A 21,162-nucleotide genomic window follows, 5' to 3' on the forward strand; every position below is an offset into this window, starting at 1 on the left:
GTCTAATTATTCATTGTTTTGATTGTTGACCTACTTATTTTGAATATCTTGCCTTGGTTTATGCAATCCATCAGTGTTCCCATAAGAAAGCACTGTTTATATGCACCTTTTAATCACTATGAGCCCATTAGGACACACAATCAGCTGTTGATGCTATATGAGCTGTTGTTGATAGATTAACAGTCTACTCTGAGAAAGAAAAATGAAAACAATCCATCTTTATGGAGGGATTGTGTAAGTGTGACGTTTGGAGAAATAAACATTGAGGTCTAGCTGTCACGATGACGTCATGCCTCGTGATTCACCGCTTCTTTTACTTCTTTTACTCAGGATACGTGTGACCTGATTAAAAAAAAAACACACACACCTTTTAAAGGTGGAAATGTGTTTATTAGTTTTCTAGTCTTTCTAGTCAAAGAGTGTAAATATGGTACATTTTTCATGTTATACAACAGAAGTTCAGCACAACATCATAACAAAAATAGCTCATCCAGAAGTGGGAGGGCGACTTCTGGGGAATCCCTGTGCAGCTGCGTCACAGTGGAGTATTTAAGCTACCTCGTCATAAATAGCGAGAATTTGTTCTGTCTTGTCAGGACAAAACTGCAGAGCTGTGCAAGCGCCGTGAGAGAATAACATCTGAACCCGTGGAGCGTTCTCCTCTTAAGAACAATCCTTTAACAAAATGTCTGAGCAAGGTGAGTACGTAAAGAGATTTGACGGAACAAATTTTCGTCAAGTCGAATTTGTTAACCGGTGTATTAAATTATGCCACCTAACTTATCGAAACTGTGACTTTTGCCCAACAGAAGTTGATGCCGTTGTTTTCTGCGCTCGCGAGCTGCGACAGATTGGAGATGAACTTTACTGGAGATACAAAATGTTGGAAATACTGATCAGGAACTACAAGACCGTCACTCAAATAAAATGACGACGTGTCGAAGGACATTTAAGATGATTTGTAAAAGTGAAAGGCGTCGAGCCCGAGCGGACCAATCACGGAAATGGATCCTGTCACTGACGACAAGGTGGCGACACTCAAGTGGGATGTACATAATCTTGAGTGAACCTCTTCTGGGGTCCCTGGTGTGAACTGTGGATTCGACCCGAGGCCAGCTGAGAAGCGAATGTGTGGGATGCTGTTGATCCTGTGGCAACTGGCTGCCTAGACCGAGGCGGAACATCTAAATGGGAGTTACCAGCTGTTAATAATCACACATACAGATTGGAATGTGGACATTTGCTTGTTGTGCTCTGTTATAAAGCGATCACATTTATGTTCAAGGGTTGGAGAAGTTGTAACTTGCCTATGAAAGTGCTAAAAAACTGTAAAAACGGTGTCTGTTTAAAGGGAAGAGTTTGTCAATAGCCAATTAAAGAGGCATATTTAATCAATTTACCATGTGGTCTGTGTAATTTCTCTTTATGAAGTGTCTCTAGAAACACTGATGAGACACTATATTTGAAACCAACCAGGACATGAGCTGTTTAATAGGATGCAGCCATCATTTATGTTATCGCTGATATCTGTGTTTTTCCTTCTGTGATTAGTCAAAAGGTCCTTAAAAAGTTTGATATTCCCCCTTCACATACAGAAGTGACTCCTGGAGACCTGTAAATATACTCTGATGGGTTTTCTTTTAAATAAATTAATTTGAATTGTGAGTTGAAAAGATTGACAGTAGTCCTATTTTTGAGGAAAATATTGACACGGAGCTCTAAGTCAAATTAAAAGACAACCTTGTTTAAAGGGAACAGATATTTATGAGTAGAAATGTTGGACAGTCCAGTTTGACAGTCGATTTGTCATTAAAAACTCCATGAAATCAGATTTGATGGCCAAGTGATTGTATATATGTCACTATACATCATCTACGAAATTCCACCATTCACCACATACAAAATAAACTACAATTTCACACCTCTGTCACGCACTCAAGTTGTAGTTTACATCCACGTTACATCCACCCGCAGATAGAAACAGAAAATGGGGACTGCCGCTGGAAATAGGAGGAATATGGAATATATCAAACTGTTGTTTTTCAACCAGTTAATAACATTTTAAAGCAAAAATATTAAAAACATAGTCAGGAGCAGTAATTTCTGGATGTCTCAGCAGCAAATCAAATCATAATATCTAAAACATTTAGGAGAGACTGATATGTATTTTCTAAATAGTGGACAGAGTCAGGCGAACTGTTCCTCCCGTGTCCAATTTTTAGGCCAAGCTGAGTGAACAGGCTACCTGGGGTAGTGTCATCTTTGGCCAACAGAAATGAGTGAGACACATATTTTACTTCCATCTCTTTGAGAAAAAAATTTTTTCTCAAAAAGTGTTCAATTATTTCTTGATGGGGAAATTATTTTCAAACGGTTTCACTTTTTGGGCAAACGTGAAAAAATCCTCAAGTCAATGAACTGCTTCTAACAGTAAGAAAAACAACCAACGAAACATAAATTCCTGCAATATAAAGTTAGAACTATAAAAAAAATAAATAAATAAAAAAATCCCCAACAGGTGTTCAAATAGGGGGAGATTTTCTCACTGTTGACTGAAGCCTAAAGCAAATGCTCCACGTCCCATTTTTCTGCTAATCAAACAGTGTCACCCGTAAGACTCCCATTATTCCACTGCAGGGACACTCCCCTCTTAGTCCAGGGTTCGTGTCTAGAGAAATGAGAGCAACCACAATCAAAAAGAGAAACACAAAATGTGAAATAAAAACTGCGGCAAAACAGTGTAAATTCAGGCACTTAAAGGATCCTTACTTTATTTTGTGTGGTAATACAAAAAGCATACAGAATTATAGAGGATAGGAGAGAAGATCCCTTTCATTGAGTTTCCATTAGATCGTATACATAATAGGACTAATAATTACATACAAGCCTTTTCTCTTTAGCTACATCCGCACGTACCCCACCACCATAAGCATGCGTGGTCTCTTTGTTGGAAATGGATCTGAACGGTTCTTCTTACCTCTTGGTATTTCGCAGGTAGAAATTTAAGACAAAAAAAAAAAAAGAAAAAGAAAGAAAAAAGAAAGAAAAAGAGAGAAGTATGCCATCAAACATAAGTGATGTCACGTCATCCAAAGATTACATCGACTAGAACAGAATTATTTTTGTAATCGTCGCTTTATACTGAAATAGAAGTTTACCAGACCGACGCTAAATCATGTTTGGAGTTAGTCTTTTTTCGTCCCAATGGACGGAGCGTTGTCATCTGGACTCGTTCAGGCCCAAGCGACGCTCCGATCACTTCCGCGTATAAAACAATACAACATGTCTACAACAGGCTTATAAACAGAAATGGTGTCCATTTATGCCAAGACATACAAACTAAGATACATTAATCGCAAGCTAGAAACTTAAAAAGTGTCAAGTCACCTAAATTACACATTTCCTCACTCACCTCTGGCGGCAACTAGTGGTATAACCCACAGACACGAGTTCCTCAGAAGAAGGAAACACAGATTACAGTAAAGATTGAGAATTAGTCGTGTAAGTGACCAAGCTCACGACGATCTTAAACACAAACGTCACTCGCCACAGAGGGCAAGCATCTCAAAGCATCTGCATGCCTACAAACCACCAATGTCAAGTGAGGAAATGTCTCTTTTCTTTTTTTGTCTTTCAAATATAAGCATAAAATTTCGGTGGGCTGATACTAGCGCTTACTGGACTGCAACTAGCTGGATGGGCTCAACATTCTCAGCCTATCTGTGCAAGCAACCGGCGACCCCGTGAGAGCCCGATCTGACGAGAGAGGAGATAGTTTCGCCCGCTTCTTTAACTGGTAACTCGCTTTAGGAAATATAAGCGGAAGCCTTTCTTTGATGTGTCAAAGGGAATGATTCTAAAAGCACCCACAGAGCTCAGCAGCTGTCGACAAAGCAAGAGATCTTTCGCCATAATCGCAGAGGTTTCAAATCTTGAAACGTCGATGAGTTGCGCAACCCGAGAAAATAGCTTGAAATACTATCCAACCTATAGGGCCACTGACTGTGCAAAATAGATAAATGGGAGGCTAATCCGAGCGTCGACTAGCAACATAAATAGCAACTGAAGACTGGCCACATGTTAGAAAACACAGAACGGAGCCTCGCGAAAGCAGCAAACTAATTTTGTTTGACTGGTGGTCTTCTTCTTCTTCTTCTTCTTCATTTAGGTCAAAAAGTCTTTAAAAAGGACCAAATTACCCAGCTTGCTTTTATTGGAGCAAGAACTGAAGTGTTTCATCCTCTCCTTCCTCCTCAAAATGCCATGAGGAAGAAGGGAGGAGGGAAATTTTTTTACAGAGTGAATTGGCAAAACAGTCAGGAGCGTCTGTTCTAACAGCAACTGTAAGCTCCGACGTGCTCCCGACACACGCGAGAATGAACACCTGGAAGCAGAAGATCTGCCTCAGAGCATCAACGTTTTTTTCTTCTGTCCCCCCCCCCCTTCTTACAGGAGCGTGTGGGAGAGCTCGGAGAGACCAGTTTTCAGACCGGCCAGATGCTGAAGAAATGAAGAGATGGCGTTCTTTCGTTTTTTTTTCCTTTTTTTTTTCCCCCCTAGAAGTGAAACTTGGCCCCCGGGACAACGTCTTCATATTCACCATGACTACGGTTTGCCACCTGTTACCTTCTTTGATGTCATCTTACATTAACAGACACCCATCTGTTTGTAGTGTTGATGTTGCACGTCCAACTCTGCAGTGGCAGAGAACTTACCTCACTTGCGTGAAAGAAGCCTTTCCATTTTTCATTCAGAGACCTTTCCATCCAATCAACTGTTACTTGGTGAAGCCCACCACCAATCACACTGCACTGTGTTAATATGGACTACCACCAAAAATGTCATCCAGAATAGATGTATAAACAGACTCCTCAACCAGAATAGATTGTCTCATTAAAGTGAAGTCTGTCTCGTTAAGTTCTTCAACCAATTAAATAACACAGACCATAGCCAGATCTTTTCAGTCCAACCAAATCAGGCGTTTTCATTTAGTAAACGCAGCCACGACAGCCCACATGAGTTCATTGGCGTTGGGCTTCGTGCTCTCTTTCTCGGGCTCCAGCTCGATCAGGGTGTGCACCCTCTTCATGCCCAGGTCGTACTGGTCGTCTTGGAGTGGGGCGAAGGCGTTCTCGAGAACGTCGGATGAGTGAGCCAGAAGAATCAGAGCCAGAACTCGCTTGTCCATGCGGTGGGGATCGTTGACCCACTTCTCCAAAACAGACTCCTGGACCTTCTTGATAAGGCGCTGCGGAGGACAAAAAGAAATGGGTGTGTGATCGGTTTAACATCCACATGCATCACATTTAAGGATTACACGACTGCAGCTCAGGTCTCAGCAGCACATCGTGCAAAGACTCAATGAGAAGATCAATAGCGCTCATTTTTGCCTGTTACATATGGTTCTGAAAAGAGGCCTAAAAGTATCTAAACCTCGTTAGTAGTGAGCGTTCCTACTGTGGCTCGATCCTGTGGGTTTGCAGAAAACAGGGAGAAGCTGATGCAATGTTTGTGTGTGCGAGGGAAAGAGTCAAAGCGCTGCTTTAAAGTTGCAGATTTCACTACTTTGCATTGGAAAAATAAAACTTTAATCCACTCAAGCATCAACACTGTGTGAGAAACCCAGGTTGATCATAAACACAGAAAGTAAGAGTCGGTCTTGGTTTACCCCCAATAAACCAACGAGTTAATGAATTATCTTTACTTAAACAGCACTTCTTACAGAGGAACATTCTCTAGGAGAGGTTACAAACACTGAGTAAAGGGCGCCGCCAATATAAAGCACGGAAATACAGCCATACCAGAACAGGAACCGTTTCTGTTTAAGCCCCACAGACCCTTAAACTTTGACTTTGGGAGACACAGTTCTTCTCCGACTGGCACTCCCTTGGATATCACAAACCGGTCACCCTTACTTTCACAAGCATCCTTGTGTGGAAATTAATCATTTCCAAGAGTTTTTTAACTCTGAGACAAAGAGCTAATAATTTAACTTTGTCTTAATAGTTTTTAGGTCATTGTCCCTCAATAACAAAAAATAAATAAATCACTCGATTCTAATCAACTGAGTGCTGGTGGCTGCTCGGTAAAGATCAACACTACTGTGACATCCCTCTGAAACCATTTGGTCAATTCTTACTGCAGATAAAAAAATTAAAAAAAAACATTTTAAAGCAATATTTTGTTTTTAAATTACATGTAATGTGAAGAGCTATTGCACATACTGCATTTCTACCAGAGTAGCTGAAACTATACAAGCACACCAGGTGACAGAAGGCCGAGGGTGTGACGGTATCCTCTTGTAAAAGGCGATTGTCACTGTGTGTGTAGAGCAGTCCGAGCTGCTCTAATTCCAGCAGTTGCTTAGGGTGATTAACTCTGCAGCACAGAGATGATGGACACGCCTTCACCGTACCTGTTTAATGGAATTGTTGGTGAGCGGATGTGTGGTCATGTCAAAAAGCAGGAAGTTCTGTTTCTCCGTGGTGAGAACGCCTTTCTCCACCAAGTTTTTGGCCAGACGCTCTCTGACATTCCTCAGCTGGTAGTGAAGCTTCAGGGGATTCCACGTCTCTCCTACAAGACAAGACGCACCTTTAGATCCACTGCAAAGACGAGCCCCTGACCACGATGCAATCAATCGCTATTCGATTGTCAGCTCGTATTATTGGATTATATTCAAGCTGTTCACGAGTCTCAACCATTACACCGACAACTCTGATATTATAGAAGAGTATGCAACTGTAAAGGCTAATCCACATGTTCAACAGGTGGAAACAATGAGGAGGTTACTGCTCGGTGTGGTTGGCAAAGTCAGAAGGGCTTTTCTCACCACTCAGTAGCTCTATCCAGCTCTGGACTGTCTCTGGAGGCTGGGTTTCTTTAATGTGCTTCAAGGCCTCATCCAGTAGCACATCTCCAGTTGGAGCGTCCGACTTGCAGATAACCTTTTCAAACAAACAAAAAGAAAAAAGAAAGAAAAAAAAAGGCGGTTATTTACCATCTCCCTAATTCAGACACCGACCCACATCCTGAGCAAACAGGAATAACAAGGGTTGCAAGGAACTGCCTTCAACCCCATATGAAGAAACGCTCCACTCTGCAGTGACTAACAAAAAGGTGACAGGTGGTGAGGTAAACACACAAGGCTCTCTGACGTAGAAACCGCGGTTTTTCTCCTGATCGCCTGACCAGGGTCATTATGGTTCTCACCTTCCTTGCCAGCAGGCTTTTCCTCCTCACACCGCAGGGCTCCAGGTGTAGCCTCCCCCTGAGGGCCAGCTCAACCAACATACACCCGCGAAGACCGGAAGAAATACAGTCGTTCCAGAAAGACGTGTAGCCCTGGGAGGAGAGAAAAAAAAAACAAAAAAAAAATAAACACTTGTTAGCTTAGCGGACGTGTTGAGCAAGTTGTTGTACTATCAAGTTGAAATGTGAGTCGGAGCTGGCAAGTTGTCAAAAAAAAAAAAAAACTGACCAGATAACAAAGGCTATGAAAACTACGTAGGACGATAAAGTAGTCCCTCAGCGTAGGTTAGTTGCTTCGATCGGGGGAAATCGTTAACCCAATGCTTCCGACCAGCACCAAAATGCCACCATAAGACTATTATTAAGCACATTGACTATAGACACGTTGCATTGTTACATCGATAAATGCAAGCTACCTGACACACGTTTGCTAGCAAGCTTTACGGTAAAATACGAGACAAGCTGTGGACAAACAAATCCAGGAAACACTAGCTACCGCTCGAGGGAACAAAGTTTGCTATGTTGACATTTGGTTGGTAACGCAAAGTAAACGCTATGTTAGCTGATGTTGGGTTAAACGAGCGAGTTCCTCGCTAGCCTGGGTAACCGATTAGAAACAACCCACACCTCTCGGTCCTTTAGGCCCAAGAGCAACACTTCCTCCATGAGAGTGAGCCTTGTTTCCTTCGAGTCCCCTTTGTCGTCCTCCTCCTCCTCCCCACGGCGGGCCTCGTCTTCTTCCTCGCCAGAGTCCTTCTCCTTGTCGGCGGCGGCGGCGCTGCGAATGGCCTCAGTCCTCCGCTGGACGAGGCCCGAGTTCCTCTGCGTAAGAGAAGTCATAGCTGGGGCTGCAGAACGATCAAATTCAAAGACAGGCGCCTACTTAAGTTAGATAGGGAACCGAGCAGCATGTAACCTAAATTTTAAGGGTGAAAATGGGGGAAAGGTGGACCGATCGACTAAAGACGGCCGTTGACGTTAAGCTCGGCTTGGGATTCCTGTGTAGACTGCCCACTTCCTGATTCAACATGGTGGCCGTGGCAGTGACGTCAAATGTAGCCCGAGTAGACCCTGAAGGCATCGTGTGTTGCATTCCGAGCCCGTCGGAAATAGTTTAAAATCATCCACTGTATTCTAAGGCGGCTTTGAGGTGGAAGACCAGACAAAATACAGAAAGTGTCGAAAATACAACAACAAAACAGACAACACAACATTTCTGGAATGTAACGAAGTTTCAGTAAACAATAAAACAGAAAACACTCAAATGTTGTGTTTTCTATTTCAAGGAGATGTTTTCTAATATGTGGCACAACAAGAAATAACTTTTAATGTTTCATGTTACACATTCTTTTCTGCAAGTCAAATTTGTTTAAAAGAGCACATTTTTGACAGTAATAAAAAAACGCCTACATAATCACTTGAAATAGCTGCATTTAAAATGATTAAAAGAACTGAAATGCATAGATAAATACCTTTAACATAAAAAAATAAAACAGATTCTATAACTGCATTGATAACCAAAAGGAACTGCTCAACCCTGCGGGTGTTTTACAAACTGAAAACCCATTTCTTTGTCATGACACAACAGCTTTACAGATCAAATAGTTTGAGGGCAGCAATGAAACTGAATTTGCATTAGAAACAAAAAAAAGTGAGAACTCTCAACATCTGTATTTTGAAATTACTTAACGATGCTGTCCCCGATTATATTCATTTTACTAAATTCCTTCAAGCTTAGGGTTGATTTGAAACAAATCACAGTCCATATTGGAGCTTCAAAATGATGGATACATAAATATAGTTTAGCACTTAAACGTTTGCATGGATGACTTTTATCTGAATGCATCACAAGTGTTACAGAGAGGCTATAGAGACATCTTGTTGCATGACCTTTTCGCAGTACGAGAAGCACCCTGTGCTGCAGCTGAGCTGCACTAAAGGCAAACCCAATTTCTGTAGATCAGTGTTTAAGACTGTAGAGTGTTTAAAAATAGATGCTCTCACCAAAATCACAAGCGAAACAACCACCGCCATCATCAACAACAACAAAACTATAACTGTAGTATGTTCTGTTTAAACATTTGATGTGATACAAATCCACCCAGTCTTTATGCAGATTATTTTGCTGAGAGATAGCAGACCTAAAGACCGTAGCACTAATTTCTATACTGCTAAATGTTCAGTGTACATCTGCATTATATTCCAAAAAGTACAGAAGATTTACAGCATTCACATTATTCAAACTATAAAGCCATTTCCTACATGATGTAACACAGGTTGTCAACACAAGGTGGCAGAATATGACTGGCCTCCTTGTCTACATCTTCCGCTGCTGAATCATCTTTTTATGTGTCCTCTGTGGTTTGTTGCGATGGGACATAACAACCAATGAGAGAAAATATTTGGACTACATACAGACCTCAGATACACTGGAAAAGAACAACCGGCTTTTTAAAGTTCACTTTCCATTCGTGTTATTTCCTCCACTGTTATGTTTCCCAGCAAGGGAATTTTAAGCACAGTCCTGGTTTGCGCTTCCTTTAAGACTACCTGCAAATTAATGCAGGGGGGGGGGGGGGGGGGGGGATTGTCAGTTTTATTGGCCAATATTTTGCTGACAGGATAAGCAAAGGTGGAACTAATTACATTAATAGGAAGATATACAGGAAACCTTGGCCTTGGAACTGGAGCAGCTAAATAGAGTGCTCCTACTTACTATCAATGGTAAACATATGATTTTCCAGAGATTTAAGCACCAGATTCAAAACCCGAAAAAGTTTCCATCGCACAAGTAAACAGTTTTAACAAGATTGATTATTAGAATTAAATTGTGTTAAATGTGATAAACGCTGTTGATAATTGGCTTAATTATTCGAGGCTCATTTTGAAATGGTTCAAAGTAAAGCAAACACTTTGCTCTCCAACCTGCATGTCTCATTTACTGAGCTCAATTATTCAGCCTAATTTGGGCTAAATTCTGGACAATCATGACACAAAGTTGTCTATACATTATAAACACGTGCTGTTTATTTTGATTATGAAACATTTGATGTTGAAGGACATGAGGTTTGTACAGCGATCACCTGCTCTTTATCTGGCAACAACAAACCTTAAGAAGAAATAAGCTGAAACAAGGTGAAGCAGTTGATATTCTGTGAGGGGAGTAGTTAATACATGCAGCAACTTTGATTCTGTAAAGTTTCTGTCTAAGACACAGAAGCTAATCCCACATCTGATTAACAACGATTTAAAATGAACAGTAGCACCTGAACAAATAGATAAATGCAATGAAGGCAGAAATTGGTTCACAATCTTATAGAGATGGATGCTTACATTGTAATGGACAAGTGGGGGATTGCACTTTAAATCCACTGACTACTATACAACCTGCTCAATCACTGAATAATGGAAAGTTTATGATTTGAAAATGCTTTTTCTATTAAATTTGAAAGATTAATCACCTTGCGTTTTTTTCTGGGTCTATTCACCCTAAATGAAGATCAATATTATATAATAAGGCAACTGTGGATCAGTGAGTGGACATCCTACAACCAAAAGATTTATGGTTTGATGCCCAACCCCATCACATGGACACCACAAGGGTTCTTGGGGAAGACACTAGACCCCATGTTGCCGCTGATATACTCATAAGTGTGACATTACAGAGTAAGCAAGCGAAAGAAGTACTTTATAAGTGTTTGTATGTGTGGGTGAGTGAGAATCACATTGTGAAGTGCTTTGTGGGATCTATCGATAAGTTGATCTGAGTGTGGATCATTTATAATTCTGATATTAATTGGGATTTAAGTATGTGAAGAGACGGACTTGTCCAGGGTGTAATCTGCCTTTCACCTCCCTCCTGCAACTCTGAATGGGATAATATGGGTATGGAAAATGAATGAATGAATGAATTAATAAAATTATTTAATTCCTTGAAGTGAATACCACTGATCAGCTCATTAGAATACAAAATTTTGCTCACAACATGTCCTTGTGTTCATGTTGAAGACATCCATCTAACCCTTGTTGCAAACCAACCTCACCTCCTAATATTGCAACAGCACTTCCCATTCGGCGCAGTCTCACACCATTTATAGCTGTTATAGCTATATTGGTCCACAACAGAAAATGCAGTGGCTTAAAAACTGTAAGACTACTACACTCTGGTTTTTAAAATCATCACATGCCTGTATTTTGCATTATGTGAAACTTTCAGGTAAACTCAAAAATGATAAAATTACAACCTTTTCAGGACTCTAAAAAGGCTCCATGTCTATGGTTTCCTTTTAAAATTGTACCATTCTCACATTTTGCATTACATTTATCTGTCAGATTTATCTGTCATTACAAACTATTAAAGGTTACACCATGGACTGTAACACAAGAAAACGAAGTTCGAGTGCCATTCAGCCTACTGGTGTCTAATAATGTTATTATGTGGATAGAGTTAGGCATAAGAAATACACGGTTAGGTTCAGATGATAATGAAAAAAACATGTTAAAGGCGTGGGAGAAAAACATGCAGTTTGATTTGAGCATGAATGAATACAGATTTAGTTGTTTGCATATAGTAGCTATACAAAACATCAGGAAATGATAAAAAAAAATAGTGTGGGGCTACAACATTTTGAATACGTGGACAAATGTACCTATTACTCATTTTCCTTTGAGACAGAGCCATCTGGAACAACTTCCCCAGCATGAAAATGCTAAAAAAAAAATTATGTGACAATGAGCCAGTGCTTAGTCCAGTGATTAACTGGATTTCATTTGGCACTGTTTCTGTAGTGCTTCCTGCACTGAATGCAGTGTGAAAGAGGTCATGCTCGTTTCACATATTTTTGTAAGATAAGGCTGAACTTGAACGTACTCAAATACAAAACACGCAAGATGTTTTTTTAATCTGAACGACTGAGTAAAAGTACTCTGCTTTTCTTTTTCTTTTTAGATCGCTGATTAGATAAAGTCTTCTTTATTCAGCCCACAAGTAACAAAGTCCGTCTGAATTTCTGACATGAAAGAGTGCTCCTAATACATCCTCAGAGAAATGCTTCCCCAGAAGGTTGGAAATATGCTCTGTGTAAACAGTAATCTTCACAACCATCACAGCAAAGACAGTTGTCCAACATTGACCATCTATGTAGAATATTTGCACACAGTCCAAGATGACAAGATGTACAAGTGTTAGAGGATTAGGTCTGGAAGATCTCCTCATGCTAAAGTATGTCAACAGGTGTAAACATGGGTGAGAACTAGAGTGACTTACTGCAGCCACACTGTACAGTATTCCAGACTAATGTGTCATTAACACAACACATGTAAATAGATTCTGAATAAATTATGACAAAAAGTCACGAAATAAGCAGTTACAGTTAGAGGTCTGGCTTTACTTTTAATATGTTCATATTTGACAGGACATAAATGTTTCTTGACATGTAATCTCATTGTCTTCTGCCCGCCCCACTGACACTCTTAATAAACCTCCGAGTCCCTGTGAGGCCTAACAGAGATCTATGGTTTCAAATGACCAGAACTGAACATCTGTATTTTTCACTTTGTACATTTTTGCTCACTGATCTTGAAGTTCTGGTCCTGACATGGAGACCAAATCACTCCCCAGAGCTTTAAAGCAGGCCTTACACAGGCACATATTGGAGCCATTTCCTGTCTCTGAAGTGGGCAAAGGGGTGACCTTTAGTGACCCTCCCATATAAATGCAGATGAACGCACTCACGCACACACACACATATATGCACACTCGTTTAAGACGACACCCCCGCAGAGTGAACTAGGGAAGTCACTTGCATTTCCATTGCAGTAAGTGAATTATAGAATCTCTCAGCTGCATCACAAGAGAGAAATAGCTGAGAAAATATAATTATATATAATCATATATAATGATATTCAAAAGCTTCAGTGTTTCCTAGAAGACTGAGAAAAAGCAGAATCACAATTTTGGGATCGTATGGGGATGGCTTGAAAATAAAGATCCCATCAATTTTCCTGCATTTTTCTGCAATAATAAGAAACCAGATAGGACGGGAGGCCTTACTGTTTGGAAATAGTTGGAGAATAAAAGATCACATCTGCGAATTTGTCAGATGTTGCTATTGTTTTGAAGGGATATGAACTTAAATACCAGGTGAAGTAGAAGCTCAGTGCTAATCACGGTGTCACAGCCACAGCTTAGTGTTTATTTGTTTTCTCCTGGTTTTCCATCGACCAGCAGGAGGAGTGGATGCCATGCAGCCCTGACACACCAGTTTTCCATTCTCTCTTAATTATCTTCCATGTATAAATACTTGGGTTTCCTCCCCATTCTTTGCCAGGGATTCTTTGGTGCTCTAGGTTTAACCACGGGCTTGTGGTTTTTGGATTACGTCTTGGATTTCGCTTTAAGTTTTGGATTTATTCTTACACGTTTATTTGGATTACCTGTGCCTGAGCTCACCTGTGAGTTTGTTGCCTACCTGCTTCTTTCCACTCCACAGGTGATGTGTTTGTGTGCAAGTCCTCAATAAAGTTGACATTTTGGAATACAAGCTACTTCACCCGTTTCTGTGTCTCCGCGCCGGGGTCCACACTTCAGCAGAACGGGACACACGGTGCAATCATGATAGCAACGCTTCCAAGATCCTGCTGGTGTAGAGACCTGATGGGCTAGAAAAGGCTGTATGCCACACAGTGAGGGATTTGAAAACGAAAGTGGAGGAGAAAGAAACTCCAAAGTGATGTCTGAACATCTGCTCCAACTGTGCACAATTGCAGGAAGTGCTTTGCTTTTGCCCCATTCACAGTGACATGAACAATAAACATAACAATGAGGTAATACATCGACAGCTTATAATGCAAATGACCAAAAAAGAATTTAACTGCACAGCGGAGGCTTGAATACATGTATTGAAAGCTTTGTATCTGGGAAGCAGTCAGTCGACCAAGGAAGTCTTTTATCACATGAATCTGGCTGAATGAAGTCGTTGTTTCAGGATCAGCCAGAAATAGAAAACATGACACTTGAAAAAAAGAATTTTAACATGTCGAACTAATCTTGTTTAGCAATTTTCACTTGCAAGAATTAAAAAAAAAAAAAAAAAAAGTTGAAGGTGAAGGTGAAGCTGAAGCTGAAACTGAAACTGAAAAAAAGCTTTTTTCAAGCAGCTGTGTTCTGTGGTATTTTACAATAAGTGGCATGGCCCCCAAAAAGACAGATCATTCTCAATATAAACCTTTATAGAGGCCCATAACCATATCTTATAAAGGTCTAACAACTTGACTCTATGTTACAGATGTAGCACTGTCATAATTGGTAAAACAGCTATCTAGTGAACAAAGTAGAGCAATAGGAAATAGTAACATATTTCTCCCAGGACCTGATTGAGACTAAGACTGGGGCAAAAAGAAAGCAAATATTGCCCAGTGGCCAGAAACATGCCTCCTAATGAATGCTAATTGTCACTGTAACGTAATGTTGTAGCTGCTGGGTGTCACAAGCCACTAACGCAAACACATTCACTATGTGTTACTGTTGTGATTGCAACTTTTTTTCTTCGCCTCCTACTGACTCATTGATACGTTTGATTACTGAGAGAGTTTGGAGTCAGTGATATGGCTCATTAATCTTTGCTAAGCAGCCATCTACAGTATGTTTACTATTTTCTAATCTAAAAAAGAATAAGCAACCATGCCGGATGTTGCTTTTGATTAAATAAGACTGAAAAAAAAAAACAAATCTAGCTTTCTGTCTTTTCTTTTTGCAGAAAACCATTTAGCATGTATAGGAAAGATCTAACCCTGTTTCCATAAAACTGTGTAAAACGTAAATAAAAGCAGAACACAACAATTTGAAATTATACATTTAACTGAAAACAGGAAAAAAAGATGCATATTTGAAAATTAAATGTTTTCCTAATCTTGAAGGCCTGGACTGCAGACAGGCCAGGTTAGGGCTCATAATGTCATGCTGCTGTAATAATGAGCAGAATGGTCTTTCTGGAAAAAAAGTCAATTTGAATGGCAGCACAGGGAGCTTCAAACATTGTAAATACAGTATCATTCAGCATTAATAGTGACTTTACAGATGAGTAAGTGATTCATGACTTGCACACAAATGCACATGCTGTTAAACAATGTGCTGATATAAAGCTGGATGGTACGCCCCCTCTTTAGGCCAGAGGATGCAGGATACATGACTCCCAAAATAAAATTTCAAATTTTGATTTGTCAGACAACGGGACAGTTTGGACCAGGAGAAGATGACAGCGTTTCTGGATGTTGGCATTGTATATTTTTAACTTTCAGTTGTGGTTCTTGTGATGCAATATGTTCACTGACACTGTTCTAAGTGTTCCTGAGTGCGTCCACTAGAGTGTCGTTTTTTTTAGACTCGAATATCATCAAACACTGGTTTTTGGTTTAGATTTTACTGGATTCTCTGAATCTTCTGATATTATATGCACAGCAGATGATGAAATCATCAATTTACATGACATTTATATGTCAAGAGACATAATTCTTAAACTGGAATGCTTGTGTGTCTTTGTTTCTGAGAGACTCAGAAACCCTGGAGTGCTCCTTTTATATCCTGTCATGTAACTGAGCTGTTACAAATTATTCTACGTGAGATGCATAGCATAAGCATCCACCTATTTGAAATTAACATTTGATGTGTTTCCTTTGCAAAATTTCCAGTTTGATTTAAAGGAGTTGCTGAACATTACATGCTGTTTTGGCTAACGTTTTATGACTTAATCCAGGTTGCAATCTCTTTTTCAAACTAAAAATGAAAATGGCTTTCTTTACTCTCCTTAAGTATCTGAATTTATGTGATCCTCCCTTTCCTCTGTTCTTCCTGCTCGATTTCGAAAGGAAACCTTTAACAATAGAACCCCACCAGAGAGTCTGAAATTTAGCTGTAAGGCACACACACATAGACACTGTACCTAAATGCCTGTGACCTCATTTACATCTGCACGTACACACATTTACACGTTGTACAGAGAAAGTGAACACGCATTCACTTCCACATTAAATAGGAGCTTCTATTGTTAGTATGGTGAAAACACAGTCTTGACAGGAGAATACCATGGTTCATTCAGAGAACAGCTTATGAATAAGCAGCACAGCTGAGGTCAGGATTTGGTTTATTTTTCCAACAGAAGTGATGGAGTGACTCAAGGAAATCCTGCTCAATTTAAGGCAAAGCAACCAGTCTTATGAAATAACCAAAAACATGATGGAGGGTCTGTAATGCTGAGCATCTGGTTTGCTACATCTGGTACAGGAGCCAACGATCGTTTTAATGGAATAATGGCATCAGAAGATTCCATTAAAACATTTTAGAGTAACATGTGTGTTAGAAAACTAGATTTGAGGTGATGCTCTTGGGGCTTTCAGCAGCAGAATGACTAATACATCCAAGAGCACAAAGAAATGTTTGGAAACAGTAGCTTCAAAGAATTGTGGGCCATATATATATCAACAATATGTCAAAACTGTGCCTTAGATTCAGTTTATAAATCCTTGAAGGACCATCACTACATTTTCAGTAGAATGACTCAAAGCAAGAGTTCTGAATGCCACTGAAAGCCAAAAAAGTACCTGAAGAGTGAAAAAATATGAAGATTTGGGCAGCTGATAATCCCTACCAGATGACTTCTCAGGCTACTCTTTAGTTGTGGTCAAAGGCCAAACAATGTTCACCCCAAAAAAAAACGAGATTTTCGGCTGAAAAAGTCAAGTGAAAGTGAACATGATGAGGGGTATGGAGACCTCATGATCTCAATCATCTGGCTACACAGTGGGAGGTCAACCATAGGAGGGTCAAACACACGTGATCATGCACACAGACTACATGCAAGATATTCCCACTGAGTTCTCAGATTATACCTGAAGAGATGGGACTTCTTGAGGACTTGAACTTCGAGCCCACCTCAGCCCCTGAATGAATCACTGGAGACCTGCGCTATTACCAGAGCCAAGTCAAAACTTAACTTACTCACAGTTATGACAGAACTCGTAAACAAAAAGTAAACTGCCAACAAAATCAAAACCCCTTGGCCATTTCTTTGATTGTGACCAAATGTTCTACTCAGACTGTCACAGAATCTCCAGCTCACCATGTCTTTTTTACTACATGTGGAGTCGTGTTGCTGATGTGGGTGTGGTATGAATTTAGCCGACAACGTTCACCTTTGCCATCTCTGACAAGCAAGTAGTAAACAACACTCTGTCTGTAATTTGAAGAACCTCTGGTTGGAATGGTCAAACTGGCAAAATAACATGTAATAAAAGCAAGGAGCAAACAGTGACTATAATATTACACTGAAACCATGTGAGGGGAAATGTAATAAACTCTCGGTTCAGTAGCTACAAAGGAACGAAGAGAAAGTGCATGTTACTAAATGATATATCAGTAAAACTGCATGTTTAATTTTTTCTGTTTTTAATTAAAAGAAAATAACACATTTTATTAGTTCTAATAAAGGTAAGGTCGATATCAATAAGTAAGTAAACCTGTTTAAGGGAGTAAGATATAAATTTTCTTCTTTTTTCAGTGATACAGCATTAAGTGCTGGGTCAACATTAGCAACAAAAAGTTGAAAAGGTTATTGTTTTAGTATAAAATTTTAGCTTTTTTCACTGCTAGCATGAAGCAGTGGGAAACTTACAGCAAATAACTCTATAATACTGAAAGTAGAAATTAATATGGAGGCCCTGAGGTTCAAAACTCAACTGCATCAGACGAATCATAACAGCAACACAAAAATCACAATATTATATGAAAGTTAATTTTCACAATTCGCATTGCAGGAAACAGAACATTTTCTTTTCATTTTAACGATAAATGTTTCGCGTTTGTGATTGGACAAAAACCCAGTTTGCGAGTTAACGTGCGGCTCGATCATTGTGTGTAGTTAAATGTTTCCTGCTTTCATGTCTGAAATGTGGTATTTTGTTGTCATTATTTTCCAGAACATTGTGCTTTGTGAAATGTGTTTGAAACATGTTTTCCGTTGTGTTGTTCTTCTTTATGTCATTCATGGTTTTATAGATATGTTTTTGTCCATACTAGGAGTGCCGCAATATACCTGTATTGACAGAAAATAACATCAAAACGTCAACGAATGCCGGTTGGTAATGTCACAGTTGTCAAAGTTCCTCGCATTCTATTTTTAAGAGTAAATTTCCTGCTAAAAAATAAGAGATATTAAAACTAAATAAAAAATTGGTGGTATTGCAGTCTCAGCTACTTCTTTGCATGTTCATGTCATGTCTTTATGAGTGTTCCTTGTAAGTCGCTTTGAATAAAAGCGCCTGCTAAATGCATAAGTGGGACTAGGACCTATCCCAGCTGTCATTGGATGAGAGGAGGGATGCACCCTGGACAGGTGGCCAGTCCATCACAGGTGAACATACTTTCCTAAACTCTTACTATGATTTATAGTATCAGAGGTTTATAAGATCGTTAAGCACCGAGCATTAATACAGCTCACAGTTTTGGGAGATTTTGCATTTTCTGAGGACTCTAATCTTTGGTTTCTAATTGGCTAAAGCTCACTCTTGCTGATGTCAGACTGTAAATGTGTTGTAAAATTCAACAATGATTCTATGAAAATTGGAAACCCATCTGTCAGTCACCACTTCTTCTCGGTTTAGAAGTGTAAGATTTTAAGAATGGCTCCATTCTTTTTTAATTTTGCAACATGGCAATGTGATTACTATGTACAACTACTTATTACGTTGATGAAGGTTCTCATTGTTAAATATTCCCTGGTAAAACTTTGCTACTGCTTTGCAATGACCCCATGACGCGACGGAACACACAACCTTTCATTATAAAAACGAACTCATGGTGTGGTCTTATAATGTGCTGTTGTTATTGAGAAGTTCTAAAACATGTACTGAGCTCTGTCTCCAGGTTGTGGGAGGGCTTCTGTGAAGTGCTGTCTGTCTCTTGAAATGTCAGTCTGCATGCTGCTTCCAACGTGGAACAAAACTCTTTCTTGTATTACAACGGAACATAACTTTTGGAATCCCCTTCCTCCTCCATCTTGTTCTGTGTCTGCATGCTCTCATGTAAGATGCCATGCCAAAAAATGACTGCACTCTGAGCAGAATATGATAGCCTACAGTCACAATGCATACAATACCACAAAAGTGATGTGTCTACATCATTCTTAAAATGCACGCATTCATGTCTGTCCACTGAAACAAAAGAAACAAAATCGTTAGAGATGTTTTTGCACAGCAGTGAAACCTTACAGTATTGAAAGCTGCATGTTGCAGCTTTTTGGTGTGAAACTGCCTACGGGGTGTGACTGCAGTCCCGCTCTGGAAATCCCAATTCTGAAAACAATCCAGTGAACCCCCACCAAATTTCATGTGCGCTGACACCAGGGTCTGGGGACACAAACTGATAGAAATCAGATTCCTGTCATTGTTAGCAGTCACAGTCAATGAAAAAAATAAAACAGAAGCATAATGGCCTCCAACTTTTGACTCTGCCTCCACAACAATACTGCTGGTCAGAGGATACAGGAAGAACAATAGTCTCCAGGAAAGTGAGCAGCAATTTAAGGCTTTGACTTAAACGCTTATGTCAGCAGAATATAGTAACAAGTTCACCGTCGGAATGACATTTTCAAGACTGTTTGTGGAAGGATGCACGTGAAGATGTAGAGGTATGCATTGATTTAACTGTAATCTGGAAACTGGTGAGCTCATATATGAGTTGAGCAAGTATTTGTCTGGTGAAATCAAAGCAAGTTATGAATATATATATATATATATATATATATATATATATATATATGTATGTATGTACAGCAAATAAGCCATCACTGCGGAAGTTTGTAATATCATTGTAGTTGGATCATCCGAATCTGGTTACATCCAGTTTAGCCAGCTATCCTGTAAGGTAACATGAGGATGAATAACAACTCCACCCGCATTCAAGTCGGCCAACTAAAAATCTACTCCTTATGCTGTAATATACTTTCTGTAATGGTCATTGTGCGAGGGAATTGTGACTTCAATACAGAACTACTGTATAACAACTGTTATAACGCCATATATAGTAAATAGCTTGAAATGGCTTGCCACATACATACCGGGCTGAACTTGATGAACTTGAATAAAAAACTATGAGACATGTCATTAGTTTCAAATGTTCAAGACTCTGTCCCAAACAGTTATGGATATGAATGTCTGAGCATATTTTAGTAGCTATTACAAATAATCGTTTCATTCAGTTATTTCATGTATTTGTAATTGTATTTAAATCATGATATATGTGAATCCCTGAATATATGTGTGAATGTCATTTAGCCTGAGATGTAAGGCCCCAGATATGCAAACACATGTAGAATTTTAGCGTTGCATGACTATGCTCTGAAGAGATGGATTAACCGTTACTAACGGAGGTGAGGGGAGTCTGCTGTGTCTGTATGGGAGACAGTGAGCCAGTGGTCAGGGTGTAACTGAAACTACCTCAGTGTTGACAGAGTCAGAAGGTCCCGGCCCCGTGGGCCCTGTGTGAAGTGAAGCTCCAGGTCCTGTCAGACCCTCAGAGAGAAGAGATTGAAGAGACCTCTAATCGCTGTCCACATATGTCAGACTGTTGTTTTCCCCTGTGCAGGGGGTGATGCCTGGGTCACTTTGATGATAGTCTGCTAATTTATACTCATATGCTCCCATTTGGACATTAGAGTCTCAATTTATGAGCAAAGATTGATTATCTATTGTTGACCAATAGTGAATATACCCTGCTCCAACTTTCTTGTCTTGAGAGTATGAGGAGCTCCGTGTTGATGCAAATATATCTTTTTTGATAGAAAGTCACTGCGCGATGGTTAAGAATCTGCTGCCCTTTGCAGGAAAGTTGATTTTTTTTGGCTGAGTCCAGAGTGTTGT

At 39.8% G+C, this 21,162-nt stretch overlaps 1 protein-coding gene and 1 long non-coding RNA gene across 2 annotated transcripts; one reads left to right on the forward strand and one right to left on the reverse strand.

The window, feature by feature from the left end:
- The first annotated feature begins 595 nt into the window (after positions 1-595).
- LOC140277405 (uncharacterized) lies at positions 596-1,399 on the forward strand. Its single transcript, XR_011909087.1, has 2 exons — positions 596-698; positions 810-1,399. It is a non-coding gene; the product is annotated as an uncharacterized lncRNA (long non-coding RNA).
- A 1,342-nt stretch (positions 1,400-2,741) lies between these two features.
- Positions 2,742-8,283, reverse strand: LOC140277403 (Golgi phosphoprotein 3-like). Its single transcript, XM_072372406.1, has 5 exons — positions 7,879-8,283; positions 7,213-7,344; positions 6,833-6,947; positions 6,416-6,576; positions 2,742-5,248 (listed from the first exon to the last, which is right to left on the reverse strand). The coding sequence occupies exons 1-5, from the start codon at positions 8,089-8,091 to the stop codon at positions 4,985-4,987; spliced, it is 885 nt and encodes a 294-aa protein (XP_072228507.1). The 5' UTR covers positions 8,092-8,283; the 3' UTR covers positions 2,742-4,984.
- Positions 8,284-21,162: the final 12,879 nt, after the last annotated feature.

This window comes from Leuresthes tenuis, unplaced genomic scaffold, assembly GCF_036924035.1.
Source record: "Leuresthes tenuis unplaced genomic scaffold, fLeuTen1.0.hap1 SCAF_19, whole genome shotgun sequence".
NCBI classification, from domain to species: Eukaryota; Metazoa; Chordata; class Actinopteri; order Atheriniformes; family Atherinopsidae; genus Leuresthes; species Leuresthes tenuis.

Bases quoted from the DNA above. Each gene is read 5' to 3' on its own strand.
- LOC140277403 (XM_072372406.1), bottom strand. From the start codon at position 8,091: ATGACTTCTCTTACGCAGAGGAACTCGGGCCTCGTCCAGCGGAGGACT. The intron at 6,577-6,832 runs GTGAGAAAAGCC...CTTGTCTTGTAG, and splicing joins CTGGATAGAGCTACTGAGTG to GAGAGACGTGGAATCCCCTG. The intron at 5,249-6,415 runs GTACGGTGAAGG...TGTCCTCCGCAG, and splicing joins CCAACAATTCCATTAAACAG to CGCCTTATCAAGAAGGTCCA.